The 17,100-nt window shown below is 40.8% G+C and overlaps 1 protein-coding gene across 2 annotated transcripts in view; it reads right to left on the bottom strand.

Moving 5' to 3' along the window:
• Positions 1–5,415: 5,415 nt before the first annotated feature.
• ube2o (ubiquitin-conjugating enzyme E2O) overlaps positions 5,416–17,100 on the bottom strand; it is a 39,415-nt gene continuing 27,730 nt past the window's right edge. The window contains exons 15-23 of one of the 2 annotated variants that reach the window (XM_073469564.1): positions 16,641–16,730; positions 16,229–16,553; positions 14,166–14,530; positions 13,875–14,055; positions 12,198–12,334; positions 11,597–11,800; positions 10,820–10,877; positions 8,337–9,171; positions 5,416–7,975 (exon numbers count right to left, since the gene is read on the bottom strand). In XM_073469564.1, the coding sequence (XP_073325665.1) occupies positions 7,948–7,975; positions 8,337–9,171; positions 10,820–10,877; positions 11,597–11,800; positions 12,198–12,334; positions 13,875–14,055; positions 14,166–14,530; positions 16,229–16,553; positions 16,641–16,730 (2,223 nt within the window). In that variant the 3' untranslated portion in view covers positions 5,416–7,947. Of the gene's footprint in view, positions 7,976–8,332; positions 9,172–10,819; positions 10,878–11,596; positions 11,801–12,197; positions 12,335–13,874; positions 14,056–14,165; positions 14,531–16,228; positions 16,554–16,640; positions 16,731–17,100 lie in introns of those variants that run through there. The other variant, XM_073469570.1, reaches the window with a different exon arrangement.

Below are 17,100 nucleotides of genomic sequence, written 5' to 3'. Positions count from 1 at the left end.
TTACAGACGTTAAGTGAACCATCACCATCTTTAGCCTCCAGTATCTCATCTTGCTTGCCGTTGCATGGAGAGGATTTCTCTCTCTGTGCTGAAGCTGAAACATCAGCCTGAATTACAGCATCTTACGGACCGGGCAGAGTTGGATTTATGCTTTCACGGCTCCTCTGTTGGAGACTGTGTGTGCTTATGCTTGTGTTTGCGTGAAGGTAGCAGGGTGTCATTACCCTGGTTTTAACAGAGGTCATCAGGTTTTACAACTGTTTATTGAACACAGAGAGCATCAAACATTCAGTTTAGGCCAAAAGTGTAGTCTTGATGGGCTCCATTCTGGTTTCTCAAACCAATCATGTTACCTGAAGATCACTTGAGAACAGATTTGTGTCCATCAAACTGGTTCTTGCTCTTAATGGATAAATAGCCACGTTTAAGTCAGAGTAACAGACGTAAACAGTGTGATTCTGTGTTTTTATGACTAGACCCTTGTTTTGTGCATCTTGTGCACCAGGACGCACTATCCCACTGATCAGTAGGTGGCAGTCATATGCAGAAATATGCTGCAGTGTGCCAGCAAAAGCAGGGAAGTACAAGAAGAAGAAGAAGAAGCGCGCTCACTAGTGAACAATTCTGGATTTAAAATACTTAAAGAGGTCATATTATGCTAATAATAATATAATAATAATTTTCAGGTTCATGCGTTTATTTGGAGGTCCTAGTAGAATAGGTTTACATACTTTAATTTTCAAAAACACGTTATTTTTCTCATATGGTGCAGTGCTGCAGCATCCCTTTTCACACTGTGTCTTGAACGCTCCATTTCAGCTACAGAGTGAGACATCTCGCCTCTGTTCAATCTCTGGTGAGAGTTGCACGAGCATTACTCAACGGGCAGGATGTAGCCACGTAGTTACATAGTGAGGCACATAAGTTACGGAAGTAAAGGCTCAACTCCAAACCAGGTGTTTCTCTGTGGGAGAGAGTAACTCCCTTTGGCGTGGACTTTTACATGTTTACCTCATACATGCACAGAAATGCTACATATCATGACAAAGGAAAGGCAAAAACCCAAAAAGCAGAATATGACCTCTTTAACTTAGATTTGCAAATGTTTTAGGAGGAAAGAAATGCACTCATGAAACACTGAATGTAAAAGTAGCTTTTGTTTGTTTACAAGAAAACTCCACAGGGACCCTTTAAAACAGTTCAACACAGTTAAAGGGTCAGTTCACCCAAATTACAAAAACACATTTTTTCACACTTGTTTTTAGCATGTTTTTATTTATTTATAGGTTTTGTCCATTTTATTGGCAAGAGTTTTAGTGCAATATTAAATAATAGTTATGTCAGGGTTAGAGCAGGGTTAGGGTTTATTTATTTTATTTATTTTATGTGTAGAGGGACCATGTACAATATTAAACATTTTTTTTGCCATTTGATGCATTGTACCAGAGTTAGCTTAGAGCTAATTTACATCTGCAGTCCTTTGGCAGGTCATAGTTTAGGGTTAAGGTTTTGTTAGGGCAGCGTTAGGGTTATGGTAGGGTTAGGCACAGATAAGGCAGGAAGTGTTGCTCTTAAAAAGTAAACTACAATCAAACCAAAAACAGAATTCTGGTGGAACGTGCTGAACATCACAGGCTGATGATAACAGTGTGAACGTGTTCTCCTGCAGCTCCTGGACCAGTGATTGATGTGTTTTATTGCCTCCACGGCTGCATCCTCCATCCCAGCACACCGCTCTTCTTCTTCTTTCTCCTCTGCTTTCATCCATCCATCCGCTGCTTTAACTACTGCAGTGCTCCGCAGAGCTGTCCCAGACCTTTGTGTCTCTGGACCCAATTGCTTTACACACACACACACACACACCCACACCCACACACACACACACACACACAGGCTGTCCCTATGGGAGATTTGTTGATGAGCATCACCTAGGTGTCCTTACCATTGAGTTTTAAGTCGTGTAGGAGAAATGATGACTGAGGAAAGTCAGGTTTTCAAATGTGTTTTTTTGTGAGGTTTGTTTAATAATCTTACAAAATTCTGATCTGGACACAAAGAGGCTACAGATGAGGTGTTCCTTGTCTGACTCGAATTAACTCTGATGCCTTAATCAAGGGTTTTCTGGGGGTTGAAGCTGGTTTAAACAGCAGATTGGTGAGTATGAGGAGGGGAGGGAAGAGGAGGGGAAGATATCGACGTGTTAAATGCTGCATGAGGTAGGCGGCGTTGTGTTCCTGACAGGGCGCCCTCATTCTTCCTCCTCACTGCGAGAAATCATTTGGGAGCATTAGCAAACTGTCCTGACTGAGAGGGAGAGGGAGAAGGATGTGTTTCATTTCACCTCAAGGCCAACACACACACACTCATTGTAACTGTAAAATTAGGACATAGAGGGGCTGACAGTGACATGTACTGTATTTTACATAATCAAACCATTTCATGGCAGTAATTGCAAAAGTAACCTCTGACTAACACTTGTCATTTTAAACATGAATAACAACGAGAGAGGTTAGATTTTGAAGCCTTGATTTGCCTTTAGGCCTACGGGATATTACACTGTAAAGAACTGACTCGTGAAAGACCAAAATTCATTTCTTCTAAAACGATATTCTTTTATACATGTTTTTGCACAAAGCAAGTTTGTTGCCACTGCCGTTTTGAAGCCTTCACAAGACGTCATGGTCAGTAATCTGTCATTTAATTTATCATGTCGGTTTTTTACTCGTGAAAGATTCTGCAGCTGTCGAGCTACAAGCACATAAGATGGAAACTTGAAGACAGCTTTGTTCCACTTTGGCTTTCATTTTAGGTGGGAATGTGGTCTGTAGCACCAAAAACCTGAAGGCACAGAAAGATTTACTGACTGTGAACAGTAGACTTGCTGCACATCTGACAGTGTTTCCAGACCCCTTCAAAATAAACCTAGTATGTTTTCTTGCTACACTATGAGAGTTTTTTCCTGCTGGCAATTTTTTGGGGGCTTTAACTTGCAAAATTATCCAGTAATTAAAGAGTAAATTAAAAGGATCTGAAAATAAAAAAAGGTGCTACTGACCCAGACCACTTTCATACGTTTTTTTGTTTTTTTCCTATGCAAAGTCAGGATTCTTGTGAGTGATGCAGTGGTCCTTATAACTGTTTGATGTGCCTTGATTGTGCTGCCTCCTGGTGGTTTGAACAGGCTGGTGCACTCACTCATTACTCATTTTGCTGCTGGCTGAAGTTTTTAAGTCAACTCGCTTCTTTTCTCACTATCAATTTTCTAAAAACTCTGATGAACTCAAGCAGACAAATTAGACAAACTGAAGTCAGAAGAAAGCATCCGTCTTTGTGGCATCGAAACCTGCATCCAAACATTTAAACGTATAGAAACTGTTACTGACGCCATTGTGCCACCTTTTCATCAGTTACTGGAGAGATCTTTTTTTTCCCACTAAGGAGAAACTGGAGCGACAGCCTTCCTGTATTGAAGGTCTTTAGATGATGAAGGACCTGATGTATATTCTTCTGATGAAAGGAATATGTTGGTCTCACTGTTGATTTGCCGTTTATGTCTCTACCTGCTGCTTCTCGACTGTTGTCTTTGTGTTCAAATGTTTATGGTGAAGGGAAATTATTTTTTTCTTGCACACTGAAGATTGAATGATTGATTCTTTATTTCACAGAGAGATCTATTTTTCCATTTTAGACAAATGTCTGTAATTTTCTATGATCAAATCAAACATTCTGCTGGAGTGTTTCCGATTGAAGAATAAATACGATGAAAAAACAACCTGTCTGCTGTTTCATTCTTGGGTAAACTTATTCTGAAGTATATTTATTATCAGATACTTAAGACTATTCATCTGGTTACTTTCCCTTTTATTCGTGAAGGCCAGACTTCTGACTGAGCCGTTTGCCTTCCCTGAACAACTGATGTCACCATATCTGAAAGCAAATCAAACAGTTTTGATTTCTATGAGGCGCCCATCTTCAACAGCCTCTTTGAAAGTTACACGATAAGATATTATTCTCCATTTTTCTTATTGCCAACAAATCTCATGAAAATACCAAAACCAACATTGTGTCAATGTGTCACTCAAGACTTTGACTTACAGTACCTACCTTGTCTGAGACACTCAAGTCCATTGCTTCCTACTGAAGATGTAAATCTTTAACAACAAATCACAAATACATACCTTCAGTTTAATAAGGCTCAGTAGGTTCCAAAAACAGCTTCAGTTTGTCACAAACGCTACTCAAACAGGAGTAAACAGTGTCTTTGTTGGGACTATTTTCAGCTGTGGATGAATACACTTTTGGTATTCTTGGTAGGTGTGTGTATGACCGACTGAAAGTAAATTCTAGCGTCTGTTCATCGCAATGAAGGAAACGTCACTCAGTGCAACAGTGTGGCTCATTGATGTGATTTATAACAGTGTTGGAGTGTTATGGATGAGAAGAATAAACTATATTGGGCTTCATCTGCATGGGAACAACTTGTTGTTGGTTTTGGTCGTTTAATGTAATTTGTTAATATTAATAAAATAGAGAATAACACCAGGCATATCCTTTAACTATGGAGGACTGAACCCGCCAAAATCAGAAATGAAGAAATTTATAAATTGCTCAGTGAATAAATTAATATGCCATGAAAAAAAGTGTCGCCATTAATTAACTTATGAAATGTGACATAGATAGTTGTAATTTAATTTGCCTCTGAATTTATTTTCCTTTTTAATAATTCAACTATTTTCTTTCCAATTTTATTTATGAATTAATTCATTTTTAAACGTATTTCTGTATTTATTTTCTCCATAAATTTATTTTCAAAAACATACTGATTCCCGTATTTCGTCTTTACTTTTCTCTACGCAGTAAGATCCAATTTTACAACAATCTGTGAATAAAGTTATAGTAAGTATGATTTAAGTTGTATGTTGCACAGTAATCAGAGAGGCCTGACCCCCGGAGGTGTTGCATCTACTTAATTTGCGTTAATTTGCTGATAAACAGTAAATACATACAATCAAGTGCCCCATATCACTATTATCCAAGTTACTGAATTTACATACAACTATTAAGTTTATGTTTGTGGAAATTAAAAATGGGAAAACATTCTGATTTTGGCAGGTCATGTCCTTCACATTTAACATCATCCTGAGGAAAAACAGGGATCCAAATAAATAAAAAGCACAATGGTACTATGGTACTGCTTGCAAAGTTTAATACACCACTATACAGTTGTCTTAACGCAACAAAAGTAAACCATTAAAAAAATGAAAAATGAAAGTACAGGTACACACTCAGCAGTTTGTACATATATGCCCCAAGCATCCACGTGACTTGTTAGAACTCAAGTGTTGTGTTAAATATATACTGTATGTATTTATATATTTCAATATAGTCATGACATCTGTACAGAGGGAATCAGGCTACAAATCATAACTTTATTTGTTCTTTTTTTAATATATCAATAACAGGCCACTGTGGAAATGTAGACATCGTACAGTCAAGTCTTGTGTGTAGCCCATTCAAAAGGCTTAAAGCAACATGTTACATGCTTTGGCTGGAAAAACAAACTTCTCGCAGTAGTAGTAATAATAATAATAATAATAATAATAATGGTTTAAATCTGAATAATATACACACATACACAGAAAATTGTACATAGCATCGTGTGCTCGATATCCTGCCAGATTTTTCTGCTTCAAGATCTAGCGAGATAGCTTCACATTTTCTGTTTCTGCAATCGTTGACAAATAAGATGGAGCGATAATGTCACCCCTCAACTCTCGGTACTTTTACGACCATTTCAAACACGTTCCACCAAGAATTGTTGAGGTGACATTTTACAAAAAGCAGCATGTGGAGGAAAGAGAAAAAAAAAAAAAAGGTACAAAAAGCAAACAAGGCTACACAACACATCCTCCTCTGTGGCGTTAAAGGCAGCGAAATAACGACAGGGGAGTAAAATCCAGGAAGAGGACACAGTGGAATGCCAGTTTTCAGGGGGAAAATGGAAGACAAAGCAAAATACCCTTATTCAGAATTTCTTTTTTAAAGTGAAGTTTCTTTAAAACGCAGCAACTCTTGGCTCGTGGTTTTTATCCTCTTCCATCACTCATAGTATCACAATGGCACAGCTCTCTCTCGCTCTCTCTCTCTCGCTCTCTCTCTCTCTCGCTCTCTCTCTCTTGCTCTCTCGCTCTCTCGCTCTCTCTCTCTCAGAAACACTCTTCAGCATCTTTGTTCAAGTAAAACACCAGACAGCCAAGGCTTTCTTGTTTATTTCACAGGTTAGAAGCAAGCAGAAGGGAGGTTGTCTGACCTGTGTTGGAATCATTATAACAATTATTAGGATGTGATTAATAATATCTTGAAAAGAAGAAAAAAAAATAGCATTATGTTCGAGGTGGGATGCAGTTATGTAAACAAAGACTGCTCTGATTTCCCCAGGAAGCACGATTGGACCCAAAGGTGAGTTTCTTTCACAACAATCTGTGGCAAAGAAGATCGTTTCAGTGTAACTTGGTGAATAAAACCTAAAACAAGATTGAATATATGTGATGAGCTGAAGTTTTGTGCGCGTGCTGTAATTTGTGTAATTTTCCCTCATCAGCAGGGTCAGCAGTCGCGTTCGTGGGATAAGATGCTCGAGTCGGGGAAAACATCGAATAATAGCAATCAAGCTAAAATAATTATATAAACAAACCTTCAGCGTCACACTCACTGTTTGTATTCCGATGTTATTGAAATCTGCACGTGCAATTTAGAGAGGAAAGTGTGAGCAAGTCATGTTTAAGAACTGATAAAGTGGGAAACTGATCAGAGATCTGCACTATTAAGGAGGAAAACACTGGAACAGGGTTTTAGTGGTTTTCAGTGTGTGTGTCTCGGCCTGTGTAGGTTAATGTCTAAAGCATGACACAAGCAGCTCTGTACACAATGGTCTGAGATCATTAAGAACGATTCAAGTAAGGCAACATGTTGACATGAGATGAAGGAATGGATGCTGTATTTTTTTTTTTTTTTTTTTTTGTCTATTATTTAAATTGTGTCATTTGCAGTGATGTGGGATCATCCCTGAACCAGACAGTTCAGGCTCTGTGAGTAAAACAACCTTAAATGCGTCAAAACACCAAAGCACGAGTCTCATTTTGGTGATCGAAAAACGTCGCTAAATTCTACAGAAAGTGAATGGAACTTTTGTATGTGGAGGCGGCAGCTGTGTTAAGCTTCACAATAGAGCCACCTGACTGTCTGGCCTCTCTACACACAAAATGGCTACAGCGGTCTGACCTCCGGAGGTGATTCGCATGTAAACTTAGTCACTCGATGTTTGCTGCGTGGTTCAGTGCGAGCGACTGGCCGAGGAGAATAGTGTCATGGAAGAAGTGGCAAAGCTGTTGTGGTTGGCAGTTTTACTGACATTCAGTACGTTCTACTTGGATATTTGTGTGTTTGTGGACAGAGAAAATTTGGCAGAAACCGTACAACCAGTGATTTCTAATTAATAAGAATCCTCCTGGTCAGTGTGTTTATACGGTGTCACTCTCCCAGACCAGATTGTCCATTCTTGTGTTGTAGTGCAGGATGGTACAGCAATAGTATCAGTAGTGCTACAGATAGCCGCATCAGCCAGGAAAGCTGGGCTTTGCAGTTTTTCCAATGGAGCCCAGCCGTCTGAGACCTCATCCCAAAATACAGCGACGATCACGAGTCAGACTGATTGAGACGGCTGAGTGGTTATCCAGCAAATGCCGGCAGAGGCTAGGTGGATGAGGAGGGTGGAAGAGGGTTCATGGCACTGATTTTCAGTACTTTTTGCATCCACACAACCTCCACTGAAATCCTGCTGAGGCCAAATGAGAAACATTGCCTCCATGTGTTTTTACCTGCGTCCATGAACAGATGAGGGTTCCTATGTGACCGGGTAGCTCTCGTTGGTTTTTGTGAAGTCCATGCTTATTCATCACACTCATCTGCAGAGACACTGAGGGAGAACAAAAACATCATGAAGTCACATCCAAACCAGAACCTGCTCACTCTCCTGATCAGAGGTGCTGCTCTCCATCAGTCCTGGTTTGATCGACAGGGATTATGGGGGGGAAATGCGAAGATCAGGGCAGCAGGAGCAGTACAGACTAAGAAATGTAGGTAAAGGACAAGAATGTGGGCAGTGCTGGGGCACAGTGCAGCTCTGGACAGGGGTACAGAAGATTGAAAAGTCCCCCCTGACAACAAGTAATGGATCCTCCTCTACAGCTTGAGGCAGATGAGAAGGTAGAAGAGAATGAGGAACAGAGCAGGGAACAGTGCAGAGGTGTGTTGGGGAACAGTGAGGAGGCACTTACTTGTCCTCTGTGTGCTCAGTGATGCCAGCGGCGGCCAGCGCAGCTCGGTACTGCAGCAGCACACCTCGGACGCTCTTCACGAAACCCTTAGAGAGCGGGAAGAGTGGGAAGCCGATGTCTGGGTAGCCGCTGCCCTCTGGGAGGAAACTCCTGTAGCTCTTTCTCCGTTTCTTTGGTCGCACCACCTGCTGGCTTCCTGTGGAGCCAACTGCTCCTCCGCTAACTGTGGCTGAACCTGATTCTGACGTCCCACTGCGGACTACAGAGCCAGGGACTGCCGAGCCGCCCCTGTTTTCACCAGCCAGAGAGGTGTTCCCCTGGGTGCTGCTGTCGCAGTCTGAGTTCTGGCTCAGCTCCTGCTGAGAGGCCGCTGTAGTGGAAGGACTCAGCCCTGAATCCTCGAGCTCCTCCTCCATAATACTGCCCACTCCTGTTCCCGTTACTGCCTCCTCCCCAGGCTTGCTGGGGCTGCTATGGGCCACCGCCACAGGCCCCGATCCCAGGGGCACCTGCTCATCCAGAGGCTCTACAGACCGGTCTTTTGAGTGATGAGCCCTGGAGGACACATGTGCCGCGTGACCCCTCTCAGCAGCATCATTCAGCTCCAGCCAGGCATCCAAACGGTAGACGAGCCGCCAGCCGTTGGAAGTAAAGTGCTCCTGGATCTCCTGTTTGAAGACCTCCACAGGGTTCTGGAGGAGCTGTGTCATGGACTGGACCATCTTAATCAGGGCCATCTCATTGTAGCAGCGGCTGTTCTCATATCCTTCCTGTAGGCCTCGGTCACTGTCGAAGCCAGCCTCGTTATAATAAGGCTCATTGACGAGGATAAGGCCTGCAGAAAGACACGTGTGTGCAAAACTGTGAGTTTAAGTTGATGAGAAAAAATAATTTCAAAGCAGTTCTTGAGAAAAAACTAAGAAGTCATACACAACAGTTAAGATATCAATTGTGAAAACAGTTTGAAAGTTTATGTCAGTAATTCAAGAGAATCATTTTTAGCTGTAGTGATATACTTTAACATCTTTCTCAGATTAAATCCTACTGGATGTTGCTGCCTCCATGTTAACGGGGAAAAGTCTTTAAAGCTTCAGTGCAAGGCTCATTATTTTCTACCTACATGTCACATTTTAGCAAAAGCCTCTGTAATCATTATCCTCCTCTATGCTGATGACACCCACATTTACTATTATCCCTAATCATAACCTGAGTTCTGTTTGTATACTGTACAGTAATGGGACACTACAGTGTGTGCTGCAGCAGATGCACTTCATTCTTCATGATCCACGTTTGAATAATCTTGGTTTCATCTGTGTTACTGTGTTAGGCCTGGCATTTTCAGGTTCGAGTTTTTTTAAAGTACTTTAGGTAAATCATAACTGCTCTTTTTAATTCTGTTGTTCTGTTTAAAAAAATAGAAGAGAAATGTTGCAGGCTAGCCCTCGTTGTGACGTAAAACCAACACATTCATGGTCACAATCTCAGGAGTCTCATTCATGGTCACAATCTCAATTAGGTGTCTCATGTTCCTTGTGCCAGACTTTACACAGGTTTCATGTGTTTTTGTGGTAATAAATGATCCTTCAGATTTGGATTGATTGGTTTGTCTTCTGAACTTTTATATCCTTTGTTGCTTTTGGGGAAACTTACAATGTATTACCACACTGTAACTGCACCAAAACTATTTCTGGTATATTATTATTCTTTCTCAATTTGTAATTTATTTGATTCTATTTTTTCTTGTTCATGAATGCCTTCTACTGCTTGTGTAAAGCACTTTTAATGTCCTGTGTTTCAAATGCGCTGTATAAAATAAACTGCTTGGTCTATATAAAGTTAATGGATATAGATTCATACAAACAATGTTATCAAAGCCAAGATAAAACTTTTAAAAGACCAACTAATGTTAGTAGCTACATGTGTCCATGATATTCAGCAGACACAAGTAGGGAGCTGTTCTCTTTTCCTTTCACTTGGATTTATGATGATACAAAATCTATTTTGTTCCATTTGAGCCAATTCAAAACCAGTCAAGTCGACAAAAAGCACCAGTAGGTTTAGAGTGGTTGTTTGACTGTGTGTAGGAGGACATTTTAACCACAATCTTGTGAAGAGGTGACAAACATGCCCTTCAGTGAATACTACATTATTTACTCTAATTTGTTTCAACGAAATAAGTGAATTAATCTCTAGACTCCGTTTGTCTGGCGGGCCAGATTGCAGATGTTTTATGAAAAAGAGGTTTTATGGAAGTGGTGTAATGTGTGTGTGTGTGTGTATATGTGTGTGTATGTGTGTGTGAGGCAGATACATTTAGTTGGATGACTGTGTGCGACACTGCACTCTGAGCCCTTCTGAGCAAATGAACACATGAATAAAACATTTTCGTGCTGCAGAGAAGAGAGGGGGGAGTGTGTGTGTGTGTGTGTGTGTGTGTGTGCGTGTGCGTGTGCGTGTGTGTGTGTGTGTGTGTGTGTACTAACCTTGTATGGAGATAAGGACTTGCAGCAGACTTGACTTGCTGGTCCACCTCTCGGTGCCCTGTGAATCACATTGCCACAAAAACAAAAAAATCAATTCAATTCTTGAGAAAAGCAAGAACACACCTCGACTACATTTACGTTTGACACACACCGTCTGCTCTGTATTGTAGATGGTGTAGTGTTTACTTCTCCAACAGCCATTGTAAGTAATCTGTAATTCTGTAATCTATTACAATGCTCACCTTGAAAGTCAAGTCAAAGCATCATTTAACTTCCAACATGTGAATGAACTGAATGTGTTGTTACAGCAGCTGCAGTTTTTTGTGGGAGGCTTCCCAGAAGCAGTAAAGCCGCTCAAGTGGTCTGCCATAAAAATTATGCATTAGTCCTGCAACTAACGACTATACATTATTCATTCATGTTTTGATTCAAATCAATCCTCCAAAGTCTACAAAATGACAGAACATTCTGAAAAATATCCATCCATCCCCAGTAGTCTAACAGTGTTAGAGGAGAGCGACATTACCCACAATGCATCTTAGCCACTGAGTGACATCACTGGATTCCTCTGGAGCGACAACAGCCTTATACAACTTTTCCAAGTATAAAGAAGTACTCCCAAAGGCCTCTTAAAACAATTTAAATCTGCTCAAAAAACAGGTATTAATTGTTGTATGCAGGCCTTACACAAGTCAACACCTGTTTTGTAACGCAGCAGGTTGTTATTGTATCTCTCTACATACCTGTTCACACATAAACCTGCAAAACATAATTCACCTTTCCAATCCAGGTGCCCAGCAGGCTTACGCAGACCTTGCCGTTGTCGTACAGGTTGGGATTGAGGCGGCCGCTGCACTGTGACAGGTAGCGGAACAGAGGCGGCACAGCTGGGTAGATGTTTGGCAGCTGGATGTCAAACAGGAAGAGACCGTCCTCATAGGGCGTACGAGTCGGCCCTTTGATCAGTGCAGAGAACAGGTCCTGTGTCAAAGACAGACAAGTTTTATGATTTGTGCAGCCTGTAATTTAAAGAAGACAGTCTGATGTGTTGCACTGAGGTTACTGTCGAGGAATTCAACAGTACATCATCAGGACTGGCAGCTTCCATCTTCTATTTGAAGGTTGTTACTAATGAGGTTTTTTTAAAATATTAATACTCTCCCATGAATTTCCCATGAATCCCTGCTGCTTTCTTAAGAAACAATACTGTGTTGTTAATTGTAAATTCTAGCAGTGATTGAGCAGATGTTGAACCAAAGATGGATAGAGGCACGTGCACGTTTTTATCAACTATTAATTAATAGTAAAAAATATTATTTTTTAAAAAATTAATCAGTTGATGATTTGTTTATTTGTATTATAATGACAGAAAACCCACCATGCGATCTTCAAACGTTTTGACCATGATGCCGTCCGGCAGTGACGTTGCCAGCAGAGCCATTTCCTTCCTCACTGTGCTGAAGAACTTCTTTGCCTCCGCCGGCTGAAACTCCATTTTCTTAAACGAGTGTGTGTCTAAAAGAGAGAGAGAGAGTGGAGACGGACAGATGGTGATTGAATAGCAAAATAGAAATGGAAAGCTTACAAATCCAACTTAGGTTGTGTGGGCAGGGAATTCCTCACGGTAAAGGATGATTGCATGTGACGGATGAGTGTGATGAAATGGGAGGCAGCTACTGCCACTCATAGTAATGGAGAAATGTGAGTGATGAGTTTTGTGTTTATGTCTTATATTCTATAGATAGTTTTCAGTTTAAAAGCAGACTGGGGGAATTTAACATAAACTCCCTCTCAAGTTACAGTGACAGCTTTTAGTGACAAAACGTCATGTTAAGTTTGAAGTATATGCCTGCACTTTACTGTCAGTCTTTGTTTCATATCAGCTCCTACAACACAATACAGATGATATGGTTGTTATTTTTTGGGCTGTACTAGACAGTTTGAAGCACAAGGTTCATTCATAACACTGACATTCTATTTATTCTGTTCAAACACAATATTTCTGCACAGTTGCATATAAAGATTACGCTGCAATTTATTCCATTATTAGTAATATATTATTTGTAGAATTGCCGGCTGTCTAAGATTGTTTTAGACTCATGAGATCTAAACACTTTCAATAACTCTATAGGATCATGAAGTCCAGAATTAAAAAAACAATAATAATCAATAATAAGGATGTGATAATTTCCAATGTTCACAACATGTTTTTATCAAACAAAATATTGTGCTTCAATTCATCATTCATATCTGTAGGCCTTTAGCCTTTCAAAAACAACATTTTCAATGTGGTGAAAAAAAGACACCTGAATTAACAGGGAAATCTAATACATTTTGTTTTAAGGATGATGTCATTATAAAATACAACAGACATTCAAAGCCTTATTCCAAAACCTCACTAGGAGATTCAAAAGTAAGTTGTAATGGCACTCAGTAGAGCGTATACCTCTGCCAAGGCCCAACCTTCCCCTTTACTTCAATCAAGCCTGGTCCAATATCAAATAAACATATTTAAATCTGCTACAAGCAGATTTATATTTGGATCTGCATCAAATTGTACTCACTCATAGATACCAGCGACCTAAATATGTCTGATTTTATTCACCAAGATCTGTGCATTATTCCCTGAGAAATTAATGGAAATGTCAAAAACGTATCTTGCAATGTTAAAGTGAGAAAGCATTTGTGGATTTGCACTAAAAGTTAATGGGGTCTATTCTGGGCCGTGACCCATCCTCCATCCGAGCTTCATGGAGATCCTTTCACTAGGTTTTGAGTAATCCCACAATCAAACCAGCCAACCAACAAAGGGACCTGCATGAAAACATAACCTCCTGACACCTGACAATGACTCGGTTTGGTTGATTATGTTTTCATTTATCCAATTAAAGAGACCGCATTCTTTCTTCCTGAAAGTCTTTGGCAATATGAAAATGAAATCAAATGAGATCAAGAGGAGGTTTGAAGGAGAAGAAATAGATGGACAGAGGGAGAGAAAGAAGAAAATAAAGCAGGAAGAGAGGAAAAGGGTTCATTGGGTTTCCCCTTTTCTCACCTGGTGCCCACTCCAGCACAGAGAACACCTCTCCCTTGGCACTGGTGAAGGTGACGCCAGGCTTGCCACCACTCTGTTGGCACAGTACGGGTGTGTCGCTGAGAAACTCGCTGGGCCATTCCTGTCCACCCACCGGTGTTTGCGGGTCCTGCTGGGGCTTTTCCTCTCCAGCTCGCTCTACCTGAACAGCAACAGACCAGCAGGTAAGAAAATGTCAAAATGTGGCACATGTTTACTGCTTATTGATCTGGATTGCACTGGCAAATTTACCCAAACGTTGTTGACACCTACCTCTGTCCCTGTTGCTCCACTCCCTCCTGCCTCTACCACAGCCTCCATCTTCTCCTCTTCCACGATGGCCACGTTGTCAAGCGTCTTCCTCAAGTTCTCCTGCAGCTTCTTAATGTCATCCAGGAAGCGTTTCTCCTTGGTCGGTTTCTCAGGGGCTGTGGGCGTGACAGAAGCCGCTACGTGAGCTGTGGAGGCGGGTTCGGCCGAGGTCGGGGAGGTTGGAGAACCGCCGGTCCACAGCTGCTCCACAGTCATGTTCTTCAGGCTCTCCAGGATTTTCAAGGCCTCTTTCAACTCCCTGAAGCCCCGAGAGGCACCATCTTTACTGGGCTTCTCTGCTCCGTTGACCGCTCCTGGAGTGGTTCCTATGGTGAGCAGGCAGAATGTATGAATACAGATATGTCAAAGAGGACACCGAACTTTTCTGTGATATGAAACTCTCAATCGATGTTTGAACCCCATGGACAACTGTTTTGGTAGTAAAACGGATTTATTGTTAAGTCTCAAAATCAGGATCACCTTCAGTCATCGTGGTCCCGTCCAGAAAACCTTCAGCCAATGCTGTAAACCAGCATTAACAAGACCTGAATTTCTGTTATTGTCAGAAAATCCCATGAAAAGACCAAAATCAACAATGTGTTAGGTAGGGCTGCAACTAACGATTTTCTTTTATCGATTAATCTACTGATTATTTTCTTGATTGAATGAACTTCTCATCACAATTTCCTGGAGCCCAGAGTGATGTCTTCAGATTGTGTTTTCTCTTCACTTACTCTTATAAATGACAAAGAAAAGTAGCAAATCCTTACATTTAAGGAGCTGGAACAAGCACATGTTTGATATTTTCACTTACAAAAGGACTGAAACGATCAATCGATGATCAAAATAATTAGTGATTCATTTTCTTTCGACCAAAATCGATTAACTGACTAATCATTAAAGCTCTAGCGTTAGTTCATCCATCAATACTTTGCTACTCCTATAAAAAGGATTATCAAAAGGAAAGCACTCAGGGATTTGATAAGTTTTATGGAAGTACCATAAGTAGTTCTTGGCAAACATTAACCAAGAAGGAGACAATAGTGCATTTGTTTGGGTTCTATTTTCAGCTCGGTGCTCTTGTGAGTATCCACAGCTGCAGAACGGTTAATGTAGGACTGACTCAAAATAAATCACAATGCAAATGTTCATTATGATGAAGGAACGTGTAAATTAGTGCAGCAGTGTGGATCACTAATGGTTGTTTAATTGTTTTTGGACAACAATGGAGCTCAAAGGCACAAAGGGAATAAACTATATCAGGCTTTGGCTGCACATGAACTACTTGTTAAAATGATCAACTAATTTTTTAAAGTCTTTTCATGTAATTTGTTAATAATAAGAAAAACAGAAAATACCATTTAACCTTCAACATGTCAAACTGGTGTCATTTAATTAAGGACAAAGAATAGGAAGACTCCAGCTCATTCAGGATGCAGCAGCCAGAGTCTCAGGAGTACAGGCACAGCTGAACGTGTCGCTTATTTACTTAAATGACTTCATTGTCTCCTAATGCAAAAAAAAAAAAAAAAATCGACTTCAAAATTCTACTAAAAGTCTTTAAAGCACTTTATTGTTTAGCTCTACGGTACATTTCTGCCCTCCTCACTAATTCAGGTCATCAGGTGGTGGGTTTCTAACTTGACCTCATAAGTTTGGCACTAGTTGTTACTTTGGTATTCTTCACTGGAACAAACTGACTGATGACCTGAGATCTGTGACATCTTTTCTATTTCTCTGGTATGATTAGTTACTTTGTGTGTGTTTGCGTGCTTGTATGTAGGGTTCTTCATTGTCTTTGGGTTGGTGTTGTCTTGTGTTTTTTTCTTCGTTTGGATCTTATTTTTGCAATATAAACAACATTTCCTCATCTTGCCTAAAGATCCAGACTGTGCTGGAACATTTTGTAAGGCTTCATTAACACCACAAGATTCAAGGAGAATGATTTATGTTTTGCACTGTGAAGTTGACACTGTTCCCTTGAAACCAATAATAATATATATGTAACAAATTCAGCTCCCCACCTCCTCCAGAAGCAGGACTGGCCACAGCCACTGATGCCTCTCCCTCCTCTCCAGAGGCTCCTTTAGTTGGGCTGGTGACCCCGACTTTGCTGCCCTCTAGAGGGGGGATGATGAATGCTGTGGAGCCAGTGGGGGTGGGGGTCGGGGTCGCCGTGTCAGTGGCATCTGCATTGTTGACGTGGCTGTCGTCCTCAGTGGTGAGGCCGTTATCCGTCTCCCAGCTGTCGCTCTCGTCCTCCCACTCCTCAGTGGACAGGACGCTGCTCGTCTCCTCCACTGAGTCGTAGTCGGTCTCCTCGATCTCAGACTCCACGTTGTAGAGGTGCTGTGTGTGTGATTATTAGGAGACTGTTAGCAACCAACGTCTCACTATAAATGCTCAAAATGATATTCAATTTCATCAAGGAGATACCTGTGGCAGGACGATGGTCATGGAGTTATCTGCCCACACCACCTCCACTTTGCTGCTCACATCCACCCTGGACACCTGGCCGACTGACGTCTGAGGGACGGCGCATGTAGAAATACAACCATTAACAACAACAACCAACAACACGTGATAAAATATGAAAGTAGGACTCAAAGGGTGTAAGAGACTGAGTACATTATGTAATGTAAGATTGTTTTTCTCTAATTACTAAACTGTATGACATCATTATTTATTATTTACAAAGAAAAAAGTTGCAAATGATGTTTAAAAACCTTTACAAGTGCTTAATAAATGGATTATAAACCATTTAATCGTTTGTTACTAAAGTTTAATTAACTATAAATTCATCATTTAATGATGGTTATGAAGCGTTACCGGTTTCCAGTGCGTTTCCTAGTAATGTAGCTGTGCAGAGCAAATACTAGACACTCAGCTGCTGGTT

Source organism: Pagrus major, chromosome 1 (genome assembly GCF_040436345.1).
Source record: "Pagrus major chromosome 1, Pma_NU_1.0".
NCBI lineage: Eukaryota > Metazoa > Chordata > Actinopteri > Spariformes > Sparidae > Pagrus > Pagrus major.
This window is presented reverse-complemented; position numbering and strand designations above follow the sequence as displayed.